General features: G+C 45.9%; 3 protein-coding genes across 8 annotated transcripts; 2 read left to right on the forward strand and 1 right to left on the reverse strand.

Moving 5' to 3' along the window:
• Positions 1–7: 7 nt before the first annotated feature.
• cpt2 (carnitine palmitoyltransferase 2) lies at positions 8–5703 on the forward strand. Its single transcript, XM_061298184.1, has 8 exons — positions 8–744; positions 991–1071; positions 1160–1266; positions 2243–2723; positions 3184–3414; positions 3532–3827; positions 4167–4463; positions 4581–5703. The coding sequence occupies exons 1-8, from the start codon at positions 560–562 to the stop codon at positions 4907–4909; spliced, it is 2007 nt and encodes a 668-aa protein (XP_061154168.1). The 5' UTR covers positions 8–559; the 3' UTR covers positions 4910–5703.
• magoh (mago homolog, exon junction complex subunit) lies at positions 5555–7842 on the reverse strand. Its single transcript, XM_061298192.1, has 5 exons — positions 7636–7842; positions 6986–7044; positions 6613–6723; positions 6053–6135; positions 5555–5982 (listed from the first exon to the last, which is right to left on the reverse strand). Exons 1-5 carry the CDS (start codon positions 7724–7726, stop codon positions 5883–5885), a joined length of 444 nt encoding a protein of 147 aa, XP_061154176.1. The 5' UTR covers positions 7727–7842; the 3' UTR covers positions 5555–5882.
• Positions 7843–8066: 224 nt separating this feature from the next.
• On the forward strand, positions 8067–19677 carry tmco1 (transmembrane and coiled-coil domains 1). Of its 6 annotated transcripts, none has more exons than XM_061298189.1 (7): positions 17850–18061; positions 18419–18496; positions 18610–18669; positions 18758–18804; positions 18876–18943; positions 19036–19180; positions 19466–19677. In XM_061298189.1, exons 1-7 carry the CDS (start codon positions 17992–17994, stop codon positions 19562–19564), a joined length of 567 nt encoding a protein of 188 aa, XP_061154173.1. In that variant the 5' UTR covers positions 17850–17991; the 3' UTR covers positions 19565–19677. The 6 variants fall into 6 exon arrangements, with proteins under 6 accessions (XP_061154169.1, XP_061154170.1, XP_061154171.1 ...); XM_061298188.1 differs by having other exon boundaries at positions 17915–18191; XM_061298185.1 differs by lacking the exons at positions 18758–18804; positions 18876–18943; positions 19036–19180; positions 19466–19677 and adding exons at positions 8067–8450; positions 8618–9292; positions 13116–13445 and having other exon boundaries at positions 15700–18191.
• The last annotated feature ends 199 nt before the right edge of the window (positions 19678–19876 follow it).

Genomic DNA, 19876 nt, shown 5'->3' on the forward strand with positions numbered 1-19876 from the left:
CTTTAGCTCGGAAAAAATATAGGGCGCACATTCCTAAACGACACAAGAGATGGCAACACTGCCATCTGCTGGCCAAAAAGGTCGCACTGTGGCGGCGATATGCTGAACTCATTCTTCTGTGTACTTTATGGACCATATGTATGACATATAGTTAGGCAAATACTAATTTTACTTATTTATACTTAATAAAAACGTGTGAATTCCTTGACTTGGCAAGTTGAGCGTTCACGTGGGCGTGGTCTAACGAAGCAAGTCGTATACGTTCATAAGTCACATGATACGAATGAACACCTTAACTTTTTCGTTTCTCTTTTTCAATCGATACGCGTGTTAATCTCTTTAGAGCCTTGTGCCAGATTCAAGCGTCTGGCAAAGTTTTGTAACAAGCTTAAAAGTGATACGATAAGAAGCCTTTCAGTTTATTAGCGAGTTTGCTACGGAAGCCGTTTGCTTAGCAGTGGTTGCTAAGGGGTTAGCTTCATTCAGGTGGCAGCTGTCGCTTGTTCTGTGACCGCCTCGTCCAATAAGTCTTTGAGTGCGCGGTTTCCTCTCCCGCGTCATGGCCAAAGTGCTCTCCGTAGATACTTTGAGAAAACCCGCTGTTTTTTTACATTCAAGATGGTTCTGCTGGCCATTAAGCAGGCGAAAATACGGCAGCAATGACGAGACTTCTTCCTCGTCGTCATCACAGTATTTGCACAGAAGCCTTGTGCCTACTATGCACTACCAGAAGAGTTTACCAAGGTAACAACGCCACTTTAAATCTCCACAAGGTGACACGAGTGTTATGCGTTCTCGCTGAATGGAGGTGAAAGTGCATACTCGAAATCACCTTGCAGACGTAAGAGGGTGCTGTTTTGCTCATTCAGTCAACACTCGCATAAGCAACACTTAAAAACAAACAACTACTTTGTACCATGCGATTGCTTGGCGACTACTCCAGGGCTCCTCTATATTACCTTTACGTTGCCATGCTGCTGCCTGGTCCAGGTTGCCTGTGCCAAAACTTGAGGACACCATCAGGAGGTACCTAGCCGCTCAACAGCCTCTCCTGGATGACCAACAATTCAGGTGAACTCCAACTTGACTAAGGAATGAAAAAGGACAACATCACTGCTACTTTTTGAGAAGATTTTTTAAAGTAAGTTTGTTCTTTTAGAAACACTGAAAGGGTGGCGCAGGACTTCCTGGCTGGTGAAGGAAAAAGGCTTCAAGAGGTGTTGCTGGCCCAAGACAGAAAAAACAAGCACACCAGCTATATTTCAGGTAGGGGTGTAAATCGCGGGTTTTTCCACGATACGATACAATATCGATATAAAGAACTACGATACGATATTTGCCGATATCTTAAAGCCTGCTGCGATTCATTCACGATATATCGCGATATAGTGCTCTACGATCGATTTTTTTTTTTTTTTTTAATAAAAAATATAGAACAATATCCTGATTTATAACAATTCATACGCAAAATCAACAAGGTACTGCAAACTCTTTATTTAGGAAATTACAAGAGTATTGTAGTATACAAAGTGCTTATTTTAACACTGAACTTTGATGTCGTGTTTTTTCTTTAAATGTGCGGCGAGATTTGTGCTCCCTGAATATTTGATCACCGCATGGCAGGATTTACAAACTGCACGTGTCTTGTCCGTTGAGCCATCTTTTCTTTGGAATCCATAGTGCTTCCAAACGAATGACTTGAAGCCTAAAGGGGAGCAAATTTCCTCGTCTCTTTGGACACTAGCCATAGCACCAGCCCAGGAGCCGCGTACTAGTTGTCGCCTCCCCTTTCACGCGCGTGCTCTGCTCACAACACAACAACGCCGGGCGCACTGCTCCCGGAGAGAGGAAGCAAGCAACAATGAACTGGATTTCAAACTAAAGTCGCGTCTAATGTCCGAGGTCAAACACGGCGATATAAATCGATGTTTACCTTTAGCATCGATGCCAATAAATCGTAGAGCATTATATCGATTAATCGATGTGTATCGATGTATCGTTACACCCCTAATTTCAGGTAATGTTTGTTTGACATATTTGTTCCACACAGGGAAATTCTGTGTGGAGCACAATGATGAGCAAAGCGTGCTGCAAAATGCACTTAATAGATTGGAGTAAATCCACTCATTTAATTCACAACACATTGCCTATCAAATTAATCTAATTAAGTCCTCGACTAAAAGCCATGACAAAACATCTGCTTTCACTTTGCAACACGCCTGCGTACGCATGTATCTTTCAGGCCCGTGGTTCGACATGTACCTGTCGGCGCGTGATCCGGTGGTGCTGAACTTCAACCCCTTCATGTCGCTGAACGACGACCCTAAGACCGAGTACAACGGGCAGCTCGTGCGCGCCAGCAACATGGTGTGCTCGGCCGTGCGCTTCATGAAGACGCTGCGCGCTGGGCTGCTGGAGCCCGAAGTATTCCACCTGGACCCAGCCCGCAGCGACACGGACGCCTTCAAGAAACTGATCCGCTGGGCGCCCACCTCGCTTGCCTGGTACGGCGCCTACATGCTCAAGGCCTTCCCGCTGGACATGTCACAGTACTTCCGCCTTTTCAACTCCACGCGCGTCCCGCACCCCGGCCGGGACCAGCTCTTCACCGACCCCGCCGGGCGGCACCTGCTGGTCATGAGGAAAGGCAACATGTACGTCTTTGACGTGCTCGATCCCGCCGGCAAAATGCTGCCACCGGCTCGGATACGCGACAACCTGAGGTATGTACTCCAATCGTCACACAAAAATAATGTTACGTTCTGCTAGATTTGAACGTTTACAAGAACTCACGGAAATGTCGGTATCAAGCCACCGATACCTAAGGCCAAACAAAATTGACAGGGAGTAAGTCCTTCTCCCGAGTAGTTGGTGCTATGCAACAGCGGTTTGCCACATGGGTCAATCATCACCTGCATCCAAGAGAAATGTCCCCAATGTCGTTGTGCAAAATAAAATTTTACATCTCAAAACTTGAGATAAGCGCGTTTCACGTACAAGAGTTAGCGGTTCTCTGTACCAGTCAGTGATCGAGAGTGAATACTCGCACCAGCATAGTGCTGAAGAATCGTACTGTCCAACAGCCCTCTTACGTACGTTTTTTCAGCTTTCAAGGCACTGACCAAGGCGCGTCCACCCGTCCTTAGTCCTCAAGGTGTTTTGCGCTTTTTTAACCCCCCTCAGCTACATCTTGTCAGATGGCACGCCGGCGCCTGACTTCCCGCTGGGGGCACTGACGGCGGAGAACCGTGACGTGTGGGCGGGGCTGAGGGACAAGCTGCTTGCCACTGGCAACGGTGAGGTCCTCAAGACCGTGGACAGCGCCCTCTTCTGCTTGTGCCTGGACGACGTCACGCTAAGAGACAGCGTGGACGCCTCGCACAACATGCTGCACGGTGACGGCGTCAACAGATGGTAAGCGCACTACTGCGCTCTTGCTCCTCACTCGGTAGACACGTGCACAACTGTAAAGGAAATGGAATAAAAGTGCTGATGAGGGGCGGCATGTGAATGCGTCCTTTTTCGACCCAGGTTTGACAAGTCGTTCAGCATCATTGTGGCCCGCGATGGCCACGCCGCCATCAACTTTGAGCACTCGTGGGGCGACGGCGTGGCCGTGCTGCGCTTTCTCAACGAAATCTACAAAGACACCACTCAGAAGCCGCTCGTGCACCCCGACCAGGCTGCTGCTGGTGCTAGCTCGGCGTCAGATGTGCGCCGGCTAAGCTTCCAGCTGGATGACTCGTTGCGCGATGGCATCAAGAAGGCCAAAGCTGGATTTGACGCCGCCGTGTCCCGGCTCACCATCGACGCCATGCAGTTTACAGGTGAACGCCCCGTTCCGCTGGCGGCCTTTTTCCGCGAGCTACCGGAGCCGCTTTTCACTGAAGAGTCAAGGAAGAATGCAGAATAAATTCTCCAAAGGTATTTCAGATGTAATCCGTATCCTTGCTAACCTCGTCACGTTTTTTTTCCGCTCCTGTATGACCTTTTTGCATACTTGTCGTACAACTTCATGTTACTTGTGAGGCCACGAGTTGATAGCAGCACAACAAGTCCCGTGGCAAAAGCCTTAAAGGTTTTCATTGAGTCGCGGACAGTGCGTTGAATCACCAAAGGAAAAGAGCTCACGCACATGGTCCTCAACGGCAAAAGTGTTCCTGTAGGTGGTGGCAAGGAGCGTCTGAAGGCGGCCAAGCTGAGCCCGGATGCGGTGGCACAGCTGTCCTTCCAGATGGCCTTCCTGCGGCAGTACGGCCAGACGGTGGCTACCTACGAGTCATGCAGCACGGCCGCCTTCAGGCACGGCCGCACCGAAACCATTCGACCCGCCAGTGCCTTCACCAAGCGCTGCGCTCACGCATTCGTCAACGAGCCGGCCCGACACGCCGCCAGCGAATTGCTGGACATGTTGCGCCACTGCTCGGACTATCACAGCCAACTCACCAAGGAGGCTGCCATGGGTGAGGATCCTGCCCGTTGCGCTTTGCTTGCGTGCCATTGCCCCTCCCAGACGTCTTTGTGAGAAGTCTCGGTCTCCAGTTGTCTTTGAGCAGCCGTGCTTTGACTTTGTTTCTCAGGCCAAGGTTTCGACCGGCACCTGTTCGCCCTGCGCTGCCTGTCAGCAGAGGCCTGGCGTCCGCCGCATGACCTCTACGCCGACCCCGCCTACGCTGCCATCAACCACAACATCCTGTCCACCAGCACACTGTCCAGTTCAGCTGTGCGCCTGGGCGGCTTTGCTCCGGTGGTACCTGACGGCCTGGGTGTGGGCTACGGTGTCCACGACAACTGGATCGGCTGCAACGTCAGCGGCTACCCGGCTCGGGACGTCCCGGGTTTCCTGCGCTGCGTGCACCGATCCTTGGAGGACATCTTCAATGTCTTGGACGGGAAGGCGCTCAACTGACAGCGTCTGGGCCACTCGCCTGTAGCATTAAGTGGAAATCATGTGATTGTACGTCAAGTCACACGACTGGGAAATCATCACATTGTCATGGTTACTGGTTACTATCGTGTCATTGAATTTGTGTCAGTAAAATGTATTTGTATAGCAGATGGACGAGCAAAAAATTGGGGGAAAAAAAAAAGGAGTCAAGAATTTTGGTCATGCAGTTTCCCCAAAATGTCGTATGTTCAACATTACATTACCGTATTTTCCGCACTATTTTGAAATGAAATAGCCTCGCGGGTATAAAAACTATTTGGTGACGCTTCCTGACTACAGTTGCCGTAATGTTGGGAAGCGATGCAACCTTGTAATTTACTAGTCGTACTAAAACGTACTGAAACATTTTGGCAGAGCAGTGTACAACCAGTATGGATTAACAAATTCATCAATTGATTCATATATAAGGCGCTTTGCATTATAAGGCGCACAGTTTTTTTTTAGTAAAATGTAAGTTTTTAGGTGCGCCTAATAGTGCGGAAAATATGGTAATTGGAATTTGGAGGGAAAAGGCCTTTACATATTCAAGAAAAAAAATAGCCGGAGAGTAGTCTACTGTTTTGGGGGAAAATTGGTGACCATTTGAGGAAAAAAAAACTCTTTACATAGTATTTCAAGGAAAAAGTTTAATTTGGGAGTTAAGTGTTTCCCACAATGAGTCAGTTTGGATTAGCCGTAAACTGGAAAAATGAAAATTTGAGAAAAAGTTGTGTTCAATTGTACACTAGAAAACTAAAAAGAAAATTATGACAGAATATGTATTTGGTTTGTTGTTGGCTGTGTAAGAACGAGCAAACCGTTTCATCGGAGCGCTCAAGCACTGCGGCGCTTGTGTTCTTGTATTCTCAAAGCTTTATTCAAAACGTAGACAAAACGAAGCAAATGTACATATGCGGACGACCCAAAAACACGGCGATGCAGAGGAAGACGGTGCCTAGATGGGCTTGATCTTGAAGTGAAGTCCAATCAGACTGAACACCAAACACTTGAGGTCCTGCACCAAGTAATAAAACACACGCAGACCTTCGGGATCCCTAATGACAACAAACAAAAAAATTACATTCAAAGTTTACAATGATCAAACAGGTGCCGTCTTGTCCTCACTTGGACTGGTTGACGTCAATCAAAGAGCCGATTTTGGACGTGGTGAAGGAAATGTGCTCGTCGCCGATGACGATTTCCAGCTCCTGTAAAAGCAAAACAAGACTTGCATCATAAACACCCCAAAAGGCACATCCAGCATCGAGTCCGTATGCTTGAGACCCAGCGACTGTTTGACAAATTACAAAATACATGTCACTAGCGAAACCAAACTGTGATTGATTGATTGAACTGATTGCCACATGCGCTGCTCATACTACTTGTGACCAAATCTGACTATCTAGTCCAGGGGTGGGAAATCCCGATCCTGGAGGACCGCATGTCCTGCATGTTTTCCAGGTCTCCCTGCTGCAACACACCGGATTCGAATTGATCAGAGTTATTAACCAGCTTCTGTGGACCTTGCCAATTATCTGACCTTTTGCTTAGGATTTGTTACAACAGGGTGACATAGAAAACATGCAGGACATGCGGCCCACCAGGACCTGGATTGCTCACCCCTGATCGAGTGCTTCATAAGTACAATCAAACTCAAGACTAAATGCTTAGTCTTTTAAGTCCACCTGTCTTCCCACTCGGTCAGGAGGAGGCCACAGCGCATCATCCTCTTTGGTAATCTCGCTGTCGTCGATGATCCTTTTGAGCTCCTCCATGACGCTCTTGTGGACGTACGCCTGCCAGGCAGGCCACAAACACAATAAATCGGAATTATAACCCCAGTACGCCCACTCCAAAAAGACTTTGGCTATAAGGTCACTGCGTACGCCGTTTTTGCAAAACTACTTCAAAAAGGGCAGTACAGTATCTCTCTTGCTGGGGTGTTACAACCGTCCTCATTCGTCTTGGTGCGGCTCACGACACTATCTCCTATGTATATGCACCAAAAAAGCATACGACCCTTGTCAGGCTGAACGGTTCAGATGAATAAATGATTACCTCCTTTCGGATCATGACGTCATTCTTGTAGTTACTGTTATTGGCGTAGCGCAGCTTACCTGGAGAAAAAGAAAAGTTTCCAACACAACCAATAACTTGGAACAAACTTTAGGACTTGTCGAGTTTGAGTACTTTACTTTTATTAATTTATTCTTTTGATCGTATTAGCCTCTTGATTGAGTTACATGCACAAGTCCATCATATTATACCACCTAGACAATTAAATACTATATTTAATTTTGGTGGGTTCCGGGAATCCACTTAAAGATTCAAAAACAAAATAGAACCCCAAAACCTATTTTTTTCTCAGTGCACGAGAATTGTCTATTTTAGCCTGTGAACCCCCATATAATAACAATAAATCATAATGACTGAATGAATGGTTCTCCTTCTCGGCTCCCTTTCGCAAGCTAAAGGCCACATGGCGGTTCAACCATTTAACTTCACGCTCAAACAGTGATACACTATTAGTTTCTCGTTTAACCCACTAACGGAAAGCTTGAAAGATACAACCTAGACAAAAGATGGAACTAGACAGTTTGGAGCGTTTGTCCCACGTTTCCATCGGCCGAAGTCTCTTCCGGCCTAGCATAGCATAGCCTAGCCTTGGCCGGCTGAAAGGAAGAACAGCAGTCCCACACTCCACCTACCATCGGGTCTGAATTCAAACTCCAGGAACTCGTGTCCAAATTTGCCTTTGTGGCCAACATAATACCTCAAGTAGAAGTCGCTTGTCGACATTATCGCTTCGTAAAAAAATGTTCTTTTTTAAATTATTATTTCAAAGGAAGCTCGCGCCTATATAACCCAGCGAGCAATCGCAGATTGCAACGCACAACGCTATCTGCGCATGTGTTGTATAACTTGACCTCTTTTAAGTCTGGCAGGCTTCCCTGAGCATCACCGTATCGTGTTGTGCTGTAAATGCTACGTGTGTTACGTGTGTTACGATGCTTATACAATGCTCATAAATTTAAACATTCGATCATTTTAAAAATATGTGAAATACAGACGTCTGAAAATACCCAAAAGTATTCCTGCAGACAACAAAACCGTCTATACAATCTGTAACGAGTCTAGCCGCCGAGTATATACGTCATCATCAAGCACCCCGAAGGTCCTCATACATGCATGTGCTCGAGGTTTGTGGTGGCAATTTTGAAGTGTCCCCTCATGGCGAATTCATTCTCGCAGGAGCTCGAAGACCTCCTTAACCCGCTCCCCAAGTTTGCCGACCCCGAGGATGACCATGACGAGGCCACCAAAGCCCGGGTTAGCGATACCTTCGCCGGGGACGACGACGAGGCTGCAGCGGATGCCGAGGCCGGCATCGGCGCCCTGCGGCGAATAAACGCCATCATGCCAGCCGAGAGCGACGGGAGATACCTGGGCAAGGCCGTCAGCAGACAGCAGCTCTTCCTCATGGATATGGAGCAGGATCAAGATGATGACCTAAGTATTTGCAGTAAGTATTTTGAATCATTCTGCGCGACTCCAACATTGAGAATATATCGACGTTTAATTGTCAAACCAACAGTTGATCTTGGTTGTTTTGAAAAGGGATGAAATCGGCTTACTGATAATCATTCTTGTTTCTAACTCTCCATTTGCACATAATTCGAAATGATGAAGATGAGGAGGATGGCAGTGCGGAAGACCTAGAGGAAGATGATGACAATGAGGAGGCTGATGAGGACGAAGTGGAGACCGATGAGGACGAAGTGGAGGCCGATGAGGACGAAGTGGAGGCCGATGAGGACGAAGAGGAGGCCGATGAGGACGAAGCGGAGGCCGATGAGGACGAAGCGGAGGCCGATGAGGACGAAGCGGAGGCCGATGAGGACGAAGCGGAGGCCGATGCAAACGTGTCACTTGCTGCCGGCGTGAACATCCACAAGCTGACGAGCGAAATGGATAAGCCCAGTGCGAGCGAGGACGACAGCAGCGACGAGACGGAGGACGACCAAGAAGAGGAGCGCGCCATCTCCACCTTCTCCGAGGCCAAGGTGGACGAGGAGGTGGAGAAGAGCCGGGCGGTGCGGAACCAGCTGGCAGTGTGGGAGCGGCTCCTGGAGGCCCGCATCAAGATGCAGAAAGTGCTGGCTAGCGGCAACCGGCTGCCCGGGCCGCTTGTCCTCCCGCTCTTCCGCGCCAGTGGTGGCGCCGGGCTGGTGGGGGCTGTCAAGAATGCGGGCAAGGCCTTGAAGGCTCTTCAGAGGTCCCTGCTGGAGCTTCACGATCAGCTCATGCAGCAGAGCTCTGAGCAAGTCCTCTTGGCTTTTGGCGAGGAAGAAGATGACAACAAAGGTAACTGACGGGGCACTAGTAAAACTAAAGCAATATTTCCTATCAAAAATCTCGAACATCCAGTCGAGCTGTCCCAATGAAATTCATTTGTGATTGACCCTGATGATGAATAATTGAATAATGACGTGGAATTGTACAGGAAACCAACATATCACGTGGCGGCTGAGTGATAGAGATCACTTTTTGTCCGATCGCCAAGGGGCACTGAAATGGCCGATAATATGTATATTTTCTTTGTCGTATGCAATACCTGCATCTCATTGGTGTTCTTAACACTAGAACAGCGGCTGTTTTGATCTACCTCTAACAGCGGGATGCGTCAATTGGCGCTCCATCGATGCGACACGTTACCATCGCACATCACATGTTGCGCAGGTCATGTTATCGCGATCGTCTTGTTCGAGCGCACGCCCCGATAACGTAATTGTGTGAGGATATTGGAGCGGAGTGACGAGTGTAATTGTATCATAGTTTATGGAGAAAAACAATTTAAATGGGACGTTCGACGTGCTGCCAAATCAGTTATATTTAAACTTAATCACGTCGGCATGCGGTCGCAGGGGAAAACGTAAGTTTTGGGGGGAATTTCTAGCAGCATGGGCGATAATTAGAGGCATCAATGGTTTTTATTTGTCATCACTAACTCACACTGGGCGATTACCGTATTTTTCGGACTAAAAGTCGCTCTGAAATATAGGTCGCATTAGCCATAAAATGCACAATAACGTGAAAAAACACAAGTTGCTCCAGAGTATAAGTCGCATTTTGGGGGAAATTTATCCGACAAAATCCAACACCAATAACAGACATGAACGAGCAACAACAGGCTAAACCAGTGGTCCCCAACCTTTTTTGCGCCATTACATGTCAGAAATATTTTCGCGGACCGGCATTTATATAAATAAATCCTTCGTGTCACTTACAAACAAAGGCGCTAATGAAGCCGGTAGTACGTGGGGCCCTTCGTCATCCCGTGATCGAATCTTTATGTCCTTTATGTAAACAACCGCCGCGACACTGACGTCGCTTGAAATTCAAATGACAATAATCCCTTGCTATATCGCGGTTCATTTATCGCAGTTTCCTCTTTTTTTTCCTTTTCCTTTTATTTTGAATTTTGAAAATTTGTGAAAAAATTCACATAAGTCGCTCCTCAGTATAAAACAGACATTTATTTTATGCTACAGGGCCCGCAGAACTGATTGTGAAGGCCTCCAGGCAGATTTCTTTGACCTTGGCAACAAATAGTGGCTGAAATGTGATTGGTTAAATGCTTAAATATGAAGATGCATGTCTGGAAGCAGCGCAACCAGGGGCGTCGCAATGAAAAAAAGCGGACAGACCATTTGGAATTATTAAATACGTATTAAATCAATTTTGAATACATTCTGTCCATGGATACATATTAAATTAATAATGTTTTTATAATTTTTAATAAATTAAATTTTTAATTAATTAAATTAAATTAATCATGGGCAAAATATAATTAACATCAGTCTGTGATTCAGATATTTATAGGCCAGCAGAGAAGGCCTTGCAGGCCCTGACGGCCCACCGCTGCTATTCAGACTGTACATTATGCAAATGAAGTATACACACCCACGCTTGTGACGATCTGTGCTCCCATTGGACAGCAATGACCAGAACACAGACCCGGAAATGCTGGAAAAACATGCGAGTCCTACATGCTGTATTCCTGCTCTGCCTATTTGTGCTGTTGGTTCGGATCTACGCTGTTTGTATTCACACCTAAAGCACCAGTTTGTTTAGAAGTGAACCGAGACCACGTTAAAAAGTGGGTCTCGGTCCGTTTTGTTAATCCACACCAGGATTCATTTGCATGTATTCACATTTGCACTAAAGGTTCGGACTAGAGATGCACCGATCCGACTTTTTCAGTTTCAATACCAATACCGATGCCGTGGCTTTGCGTATCGGTCGATACCTGATACCGATCCGATATTATGGTTGACTTAAAAAGCTACATACCTCTACATGTGGAACAGAAAAGACTAAAGGCAATGGCATCAGGCATGACTACACAGTTCTTTGCTTTAAATGCTCATTTAAGCAGCAATGAGAAGTGCTCCCTGAAAACAAGCTCTGCTTAGTCGAACACAAAAAAAAACCATTCAAAATTATTTCTATATACTGAAAGTGCAGAGTGGAATTAAAAATAAAATATAGCATCGGGACAAGAGATTAAACAAGTGACTTGGTCAAATACAATAATCAAGCAATGTAAACATGTCTCTACATAGTTGTGAAGCTCATGGTATCTACATCTCTTAATTCTTGTGACAAGTGTTCTCACATTTTCTCATACATTTCTGACAGTGCGGTCTCAGAAAAACACTTGCGCAATGGCAAATTGTACCGTGGCTCCAGGTGTTCAAGTAAACGTCGGAAGCCCTCGTTTTCAACAACACTCATCGGTTGCCCATCCAAAACCATGAATTCCAACTTTCTCAGTAATTCTCATCGCTTTTGCGCTATTGCCTGGGAATTCTTCCCATCTTTGCAGTGCATCTGCTAACGTTAACTGCTGTGTAGGTCCACTTCCCGCTCCCTTTGATCTGCTCAACTGCTGGAACCCCTGGTGCTCCGTTGCGTGGTGTTTCTGGAGATGCTTAATTAAATTGGTAGTACTATAACTGGCAGTACTACTACCACCCCTGGCAACATTAGCTTTGCAGACATTACAAACTGCCGTCGAGCTAGTTGGCGTGTTCAGTTTAAAGTACCTCCACACAGCTGACTTTCGTTCGCTCCATGTTTGCGTTTGTTTAGAAAACTCTCGCGGCACACGTGCTCCTGACGTATGACGTAGCCCGCGTCCTGCGGCACACGTGCTGCTGACGTATGACGTAGCCCGCGTCCCAATAGATTAAGGAAAGGATCGCTCACAGATCGGCTGCATTTTCCGATACCCAATCCATCTATTTTGTTGATATCGGGGTTGATATCCGATCCAGATATCGGATCGGTGCATCTCTAGTTCGGACCAGCGTTACAATCGAATCCTGGTCCGTTTAAAGTGGACCAAACAGTCAGCTCTGAATAAACCCCAAAGCTGTCCGGAGTTGTTTGGTTAATAGTATTATAACGTGACGGGGCAAGCGATACCGACTAATTAATGTTCGATCATCAAACCTTAAAATGTCGCTGGGGTCCATCATTGCCCTCTCGATGAAGAAATTTCCGTTATCCCTGCGACGTTGAACTAACAAAATTCGTGCCATAATTTTTAAAGTAGCCTAACTGACAAACCCTGACAAAAACACGGTTAGGACAATTTATTTAATTTATTTATTTCAAATGTAGGATGCTTCTGTAATAGTTTTCTTATCATGGGATAGCTGTTCTGTAATACGCGTTTCCTAAATACGGTCCTAAAGTGCTTTTGCCACGGCAACTAGACAGACAAGATCAGATTCTCAAGTTAGGACGTGTCTGTCATACATCGGACCGCAGTTTGCAGTCGCTACCGGTCCCGAGCCAGTGGACAGAAATAATACCTGCACCTCACCTGAATATTACACGTTGCCATTGTGTAGAATTGTTCAATGCAGTTACTGGAAGGATTTCAAAATGTTTGGTAGGTCCGACCCATATCGGAAGTGCTTGGAAGAGAATGAGAAAGATAAAGAAGATAGCAAGGAGGTTCAGTCTGGAAAGCTTGACGTGCTTTTTTTGATTCATAAGACACGCACGTCTGTTTGCACATTATTTACCATCGCTGGGCTTTCTGAAATGTCTCTCTCTCTCTCGCTCTGTGTGTGTGTGTCTGCGTGTGTCTGCGTGTGTGTGTGTTTCTTTAAAGAGAGGAGTGCGCCCAAGCGCAAACTGGACATGTCCGACTACCCTGAGATGGCGTCCAAGCGTTTTGCTGCTTTCCGGCCATATCGTGACGCCACGCTGCAGAAGTGGCACGACAAAACCCGCCTGAGCTCAGGCAAGGGTGGCGGCGGCAACTTCGGAGCATTTGAGCGCAACGTCGTGAGCCAAGTGGAGCAGATTCTGATGGACAAGGAGCGGCTGGTGCGACGCACGCAGACGCGGCGCTCAGAGTACCGCATCCTCGGAACCGGCCCGGAGCGGGAGCTCGCCAGCGCCGACCCTTCGGATGAGGAGCGTCATCGGGATCGTTTAAGTGGGTTTTTGTTGAGCCATCCTTTTCTTCATGATACGCCGTTCATACAGATTGCCCCTCACACACATACACACACACATACATTGTTGTTCTGCGTAATTGAAACGAGACAAACATACCAAGAAAAAGTCAACCAATCAAAGTCAACAAATCAACAAACTAATGTTATCAGGGATGAGAATTTTCCGCGTATTTCCGTATTTTCTTCCGTTGAAAGTATCATTTTCGTGAATCGTGTAAATCTCTTGAGAATTTTTTTTTATATATGGGGGGGAGCGGGCATTCACATCTCAAGGCAAAGTTAGTTAAGCTGTGAGTACGGAAATCGGCTTGCCTCTGTAAACCTAACTCACTGGCAGCAGTGATGCGACATCCGCCTTATTTTCGGCAGCATTTTGGCGCTACTTTCGTCACATTTCAACTTGTTAACTTATGCGGAGAACTAAGTGTTTTAACACTGCCACAATGTGAATTTGCGATTAGGTTTTCATCACTTGTGGACGAGTTATTTAGTTAGCTAGATCAAGGGCCTACTCGGCAAAAGTTTTCGCCAGCATGGCTAAAGTTTTGGAGAAAAAAGACAAGGATCATGCCAGGGAAATAGAACGGGATCAAGAACTGCTTCAGATGGGCATGGCTCGAGAGCAGCGCCATCTTACAACTCGGAACACAGTCCGTAACCACCTGCCTGACGGAGCTTATCCGTAAAGTAAATGTCCTGGGGAAGGTTTTGTGTATTCTCTGTCAAGATATGATCAGTAGGGGTGTAACGATACATCGATACACATCGATTAATCGATATAATGCTCTACGATTTATTGGCATCGATGCTAAAGGCAAACATCGATTTATATCGCCGTGTTTGACCTCGGACATTAGACGCGACTTTATTTTGAAATCCAGTTCATTGTTGCTTGCTTCCTGTTTCCGGGAGCAGGGAGCAATGCGCGGCGTTGCTGCACGTGAAAGGGGAGTCGACAACTAGCACGCGGGTCCTGGGCTGGTGCTATGGCTAGTGTCCAAAAAGACGAGGAAATTTGCTCCCCTTTAGGCTTCAAGTCATTCGTTTGGAAGCACTTTGGATTCCAAAGAAAAGATGGCTCAACGGACAAGACACGTGCAGTTTGTAAATCCTGCCATGCGGTGATCAAATATTCAGGGAGCACAAATCTCGCCGCACATTTAAAGAAAAAACACGACATCAAAGTTCAGTGTTAAAGTAAGCAATTTGTATACTACAATACTCTTGTAATTTCCTAAATAAAGAGTTTGCAGTACCTTGTTGATTTTGCGTATGAATTGTTGTAAATCAGGATATTGTTCTATATTTTTTATTTAAAAAAAAAAAAAAATCGATCGTAGAGCACTATATCGCGATATATCGTGAATGAATCGCAGCAGGCTTTAAGATATCGGCAAATATCGTATCGTAGTTCTTTATATCGATATTGTATCGTATCGTGAAAAAACCCGCGATTTACACCCCTAATGATCAGCTATGGAGGTTCAAAGTCAAAGTCTGCTTAATTGTCAATTTCTTCACATGCCAAGACACACAAAGAAATCGAAATAACGTTCCCACTATACCACGGTGACAAGACATAGTACACAATATATACATACAAGTAAACAACACAAAAAAATAAAAACAAGAAGGCACAAACAATGAATAAATAAGAGTGATGAATAAATACCGTTTTTTTTCCATGTATAATGCACAAAATTTAACTAATTTATTGTCCTAAAATCTGGGGTGCGCATTATACATGGGTACAATTTTTTTTATTATTTTTTTTAATCCGGATATCATACGGAGGCCGCCATTACAGATGCGCTTTCTTCTCTGCTGTTCACTTCAAACACTCTCCATACGAACACAATGATCTCGTATCAGACGCTTGCTCGATCACCTGCTCGTATGCTCTCACAATGTACCCTACACAAATCCGAAACATTTCTTCACTATTGAGTATGCCAGCGCATGCGCAGTGATACTGACCGGCAGAATAACATCCGGTTGTTCCCAAAGATGATCTTTTTTCTGAAATAATTTTACGTTCACGGACTTAAGTAGGAGTCAAAATTTGGGTGCGTATTATACATGGGTACAGGCTTTTTTCCCAGCATCAACATGTCATTTTTAGGGTGCGTATTATACATGGGGGCGCATTATACATGGAAAAAAACGGTAGTCTTACTTTGAAACAACATGTCAACTATGGATGATAATGTGTTGTGGGTTGTTACTCCACAGCGCCTGCCGGAGGAAGCTCACACGATGTTGACGAGGACATCTTTGACGACGACGACTTTTATCACCAGCTGCTGCGTGAGCTCATCGAGCGCAAGACGGGCGGCTCCGACGCCAACCCGCAGGTGGCAGCGGGGCGCCAGTGGCTGCAGATCCAGAAGTTGCGCAGCAAGATCAAAAAGGTGGTAGACACCAAGGCCAGCAAAGGACGTAAGGTCAGGTTTGTCGTGCATACCAAGCTGCTCAACTTCATGGCGCCCGTCCTGTACGGACAGGACACCCTGGCGCACGACGCCCGCACCGAACTCTACCAGGGGCTCTTTGGACTCCGTCCACTCGTGTTGTCACCGGCCATCTGTGACGTCACGACCCAGTGACATGAATGCCAATCAACGCCTCGATTTGTTAGTGCAGTGCTTGACCTTCAACCTTTTGACACATTTATATTGTGGACCGCAAAGGGTCACTATTGTGTGCTGTACAATGCCATCCATTGAGTACCAAACTCTCCATACCCTCTACTATGTTATGAACAACTGTTATATTGTACACATTTGCTGGTGTCTCAGTGGAACATCCTTTGCCACAATTTGTCAAAATTCCCATCTAAACTTCAGTGCTATCTAATGTCTAAGTTTCTATGGTGTGTGAGTAAAGACAATCTTAGGGAACAAAGAACACATGTATAAAACCGGCCCCAAGTGCATATCTGCTGGCGGAGACGCCTGCTCTCAATATCTGCCACAGTACATTGAACTACATTATGCAGTGCTAATATGTAGCAGAGATGGGGACTCGAGTCACTGTGATGTGGACTCGAGTTGGCTCGAGTCGCTGTTTTGATGACTTGTGACTTGACTTGACAAAAATAAAAAAACTTGAGACTCGACTTGGAAGTTAAAGACTCTGGACTTGACTTGAGACACGATGAGTTGACTGACTTCCGTGTTATTTAGTTTACGTTTTCAGTTTGAATATAAAATGAATAATACATTTAAAAAAGTAATATCGATAACACGGTAGGAGCGTAGGCTGAGAATGGGGTTGTCATGATTGGATTGTTATCCTGTCAATCAATCGTGCCCTCTCTACCTACCTAACGTGTTTATTGTAGAATCACGCCCCTTTATATCGGACATGCACAAACGTGTCAGCAGGAGCGGTACCTTCGGCTATCGTAATTACCTTTATGACGACAAAAGACGGACAGCACAGTGCAAGATATGCAATAGAAACATTTCAGACAGCCAGACGACTTTGTCCGTTTGAAGTTTATAGAGCTCTGGTGTCTCCAGATGTTACAGATGAAACATAAAATGTTTCTAATGCTCTTTAATGTGTTTCTTCTTTCAGATGTTTTTCAGATTATTTTTTCATATTTGCAACTCAAATCTGTCAGACACTGTCGGCAGACGTTCATTTGTTTAGATTGAGCTGTCAATCATTGTATGAGGTAATTTCTTTTTTGTTTGATTCCATGGTGTATTTTACTGAATATCAGTAATTACAGTGCAAATCCAAATTATTGTCATATTTTTTAAACAGGTTAGACACATTGGACAATGATGGTTACTTAAAGTTACCTATATCTTGTCTTTCGCGTTACTAAGATCAGATTCTGCGGGTAAAATTGCAATAATAAGGTGACTTGACTTGGACTTGACCTATTTAAAGACTTTACTTGACTTGCCCAAGAAAAAAATGACTTGGGACTTACTTGAGACTTGAAGGTTAAGACTTGAGACTCACTCGAGACTTACACGTGTGACTTGGTCCCATCTCTGATATGTAGTATCTAGTGCAATTCTAAGAATAGTACTTCAGCGTATTAATATAGATGACCACACAATATAGATCTCGTTTTTGAGAGATGAAGAGCTAAACTCTCGCGCTCTGTCGCACATGGGCAAATGAGTATTTAGTCGGCGACCAATTGAGCAAGTTCTCCCACTTACAAGATGAGAAATGCCTGTAATTTTCATCATAGGTTTGGATCGTTAAATGATTTTTAAAAAATTATCTGAAAAATAAATCCAGTCTAATCAATTTTATTCTTAAGAATGTTACAATTTTCCATTTCCAATTTCGCGGATCACCTGCAATACCGCTACGGACCACTAGTGGGGCCAAAAGTAGTTGACCTGCGGTGCCTCGTCACCCGGAAGTAATTGACCATCAGCGTGAGCTCGTCACTGCGCTTGAGTTCAATGACGCGGAAGTCTTGAATGCCTGCCTGCTGTCAATCCCCGTAGCGACGTTTTGCATTTGTGAGCATTAATATTTGGAGAAGTAAAAATGAGTACGATGTTCGCGGACACCATCCTGATCGTCTTTATTTCCGTGTGCACGGCGCTGCTAGCCGAAGGTGAGCCAACCACGCTAGTAGCAACAAATGCAGAAAAGGTTATTTGCAAAAACTACTACCCTTTTAAACTTATTGAAAACGGTACTGCAAGTCTGCAACACAACACAATTGATGTCGTCTAAGTGGAGAGGTGAGGATTGTTTTTCCTGTCAGAAACTACTTGAAGTGTTGCGGCAACCAACGGGGTTTAGCGTTCAGTGCAAACTGCTAAACCCGGGAATATGATTAAAAAAACATTCAACACACACACACACAGTCCTTCGAGTAATCGACTCATCAGAAATACCTCACTCGTTCCATCTACAAGACGCTTTTGAACAATGCAAAGTGCTAAGACGCCGCGTTGTGATCGGACAGGAATCACGTGGGTGCTGGTCTACCGCACGGACAAGTACAAGCGGCTCAAGGCGGAGGTGGAAAAACAAAGCAAGCAACGTACGCTCTACAGGCAAAGACCGTGCCGCTTTGTGCTCTTTTTTTTTTTTTTTTTGGACGGCACCGCGACGATTCTCGCACGAATTCTCATCATCGCTGTGTTTTTCCCTTAGTGGAGAAGAAAAAGGAAACCATCACAGACTCGGCGGGACGTCAGCAGAAGAAGAAGATTGGTAAGATTATGGGGGGGGGGGGTGCTTTTCTTTTAACGGCAGTCTTACGTGGATGAAGAGGTGGAGGTCATGCGTTGATGTTTTGCAGAAAGACAAGAGGAGAAGCTCAAGAACAATAACAGAGACTTGTCCATGGTCAGACTTGTTTCACAATTGGCCCAACGCAAGCGCGGTTGCCACCTTGACATTTTGACGTCTGTTTGCAGGTGCGCATGAAATCCATGTTTGCTGTTGGCTTCTGCTTCACCGCTTTGATGGGCATGTTCAACTCCATGTAAGCGGCCACAGCCGTAGTAGACACTCTCCACATATGCGCAAAGGAAAAGACGCAAGGCGAACAGCCGCTCTTCGTTTGTTTTGTGGCAGTTTTGATGGACGCGTGGTGGCCAAGCTGCCCTTTGTGCCACTGTCGTACATCCAGGGCCTGTCGCATCGCAACCTGCTGGGCGAAGACTACACTGACTGCTCCTTCATCTTCCTCTATATCCTCTGCACCATGTCCATTCGCCAGGTAATGCTGTCACATGAGGCTCACACCGCCTTCTGCAGATTGCCCGCTAAAAATTGTGCTGCCGTTTGGAGCCGAAGAATTAAAGGATTCTTGTTGAGGGAGGTTGCTGCTCTGCAAAAGTGCATGGGATTTTTGTCAGATTAGTCCTGTTTTATCACTGTGGTAAATTTTAATGCTCAGAGCACATTTTTGTTGTGAATTACCCCCCCCCCTCCCCATTTCAAATTCGTTAACTGCAATAATATTGAGTGGGATCTGATGCTGTGCTTGTGTTCTCTTGCTCAGAACATCCAGAAGATGTTAGGCCTGGCTCCCTCCAGGGCGGCCACCAAGCAGGCGGGGGGCTTCCTGGGGCCCCCGCCCCAAGCTGCCAAGTTCTCCTAAAGGTCACCACAGGAAAAAGACTAAGCGCTGGAAATGCTGAGGCTTTTCATCTGCCATTTGAAGTCACAAATACCCTTTGTTAGCTGTCAATAAACTTTTACAGCTCCTTTTTATCTACTACTGTTGTCATTGTTGGAGCCTGTCTTACTGTGTGGCGTTTGCATGTTCTCCCCATGCCGGCATGGGTTTCCTCCAGGTTCTCCGATGTCCTCCTCCATTCCAAAGCCATGCACAGTAGGCCGACGGACCGCCCCAAATCGTCCGTGATTTGATTGTGACTGTGAATAGTTGTTGGGCTAGACGTGCCCTGCG

The sequence above is a fragment of the Syngnathus typhle genome, linkage group LG14, assembly GCF_033458585.1.
Source record: "Syngnathus typhle isolate RoL2023-S1 ecotype Sweden linkage group LG14, RoL_Styp_1.0, whole genome shotgun sequence".
NCBI classification, from domain to species: Eukaryota; Metazoa; Chordata; class Actinopteri; order Syngnathiformes; family Syngnathidae; genus Syngnathus; species Syngnathus typhle.

Coding starts and splice junctions, on each gene's coding strand:
- cpt2 (XM_061298184.1), top strand. CDS start 560: ATGGCCAAAGTGCTCTCCGTAGATACTTTGAGAAAACCCGCTGTTTTT. Junction 745..990: donor TACCAGAAGAGTTTACCAAG/GTAACAACGCCA, acceptor TGCCTGGTCCAG/GTTGCCTGTGCCAAAACTTG. Junction 2,724..3,183: donor CGGATACGCGACAACCTGAG/GTATGTACTCCA, acceptor AACCCCCCTCAG/CTACATCTTGTCAGATGGCA.
- tmco1 (XM_061298185.1), top strand. CDS start 8,117: ATGTGCTCGAGGTTTGTGGTGGCAATTTTGAAGTGTCCCCTCATGGCG. Junction 8,451..8,617: donor TGATGACCTAAGTATTTGCA/GTAAGTATTTTG, acceptor GAAATGATGAAG/ATGAGGAGGATGGCAGTGCG. Junction 9,293..13,115: donor GGAAGAAGATGACAACAAAG/GTAACTGACGGG, acceptor GTTTCTTTAAAG/AGAGGAGTGCGCCCAAGCGC.
- magoh (XM_061298192.1), bottom strand. CDS start 7,726: ATGTCGACAAGCGACTTCTACTTGAGGTATTATGTTGGCCACAAAGGC. Junction 6,136..6,612: donor CTGACCGAGTGGGAAGACAG/GTGGACTTAAAA, acceptor TTGCTTTTACAG/GAGCTGGAAATCGTCATCGG. Junction 5,983..6,052: donor ATTGACGTCAACCAGTCCAA/GTGAGGACAAGA, acceptor TGTTGTCATTAG/GGATCCCGAAGGTCTGCGTG.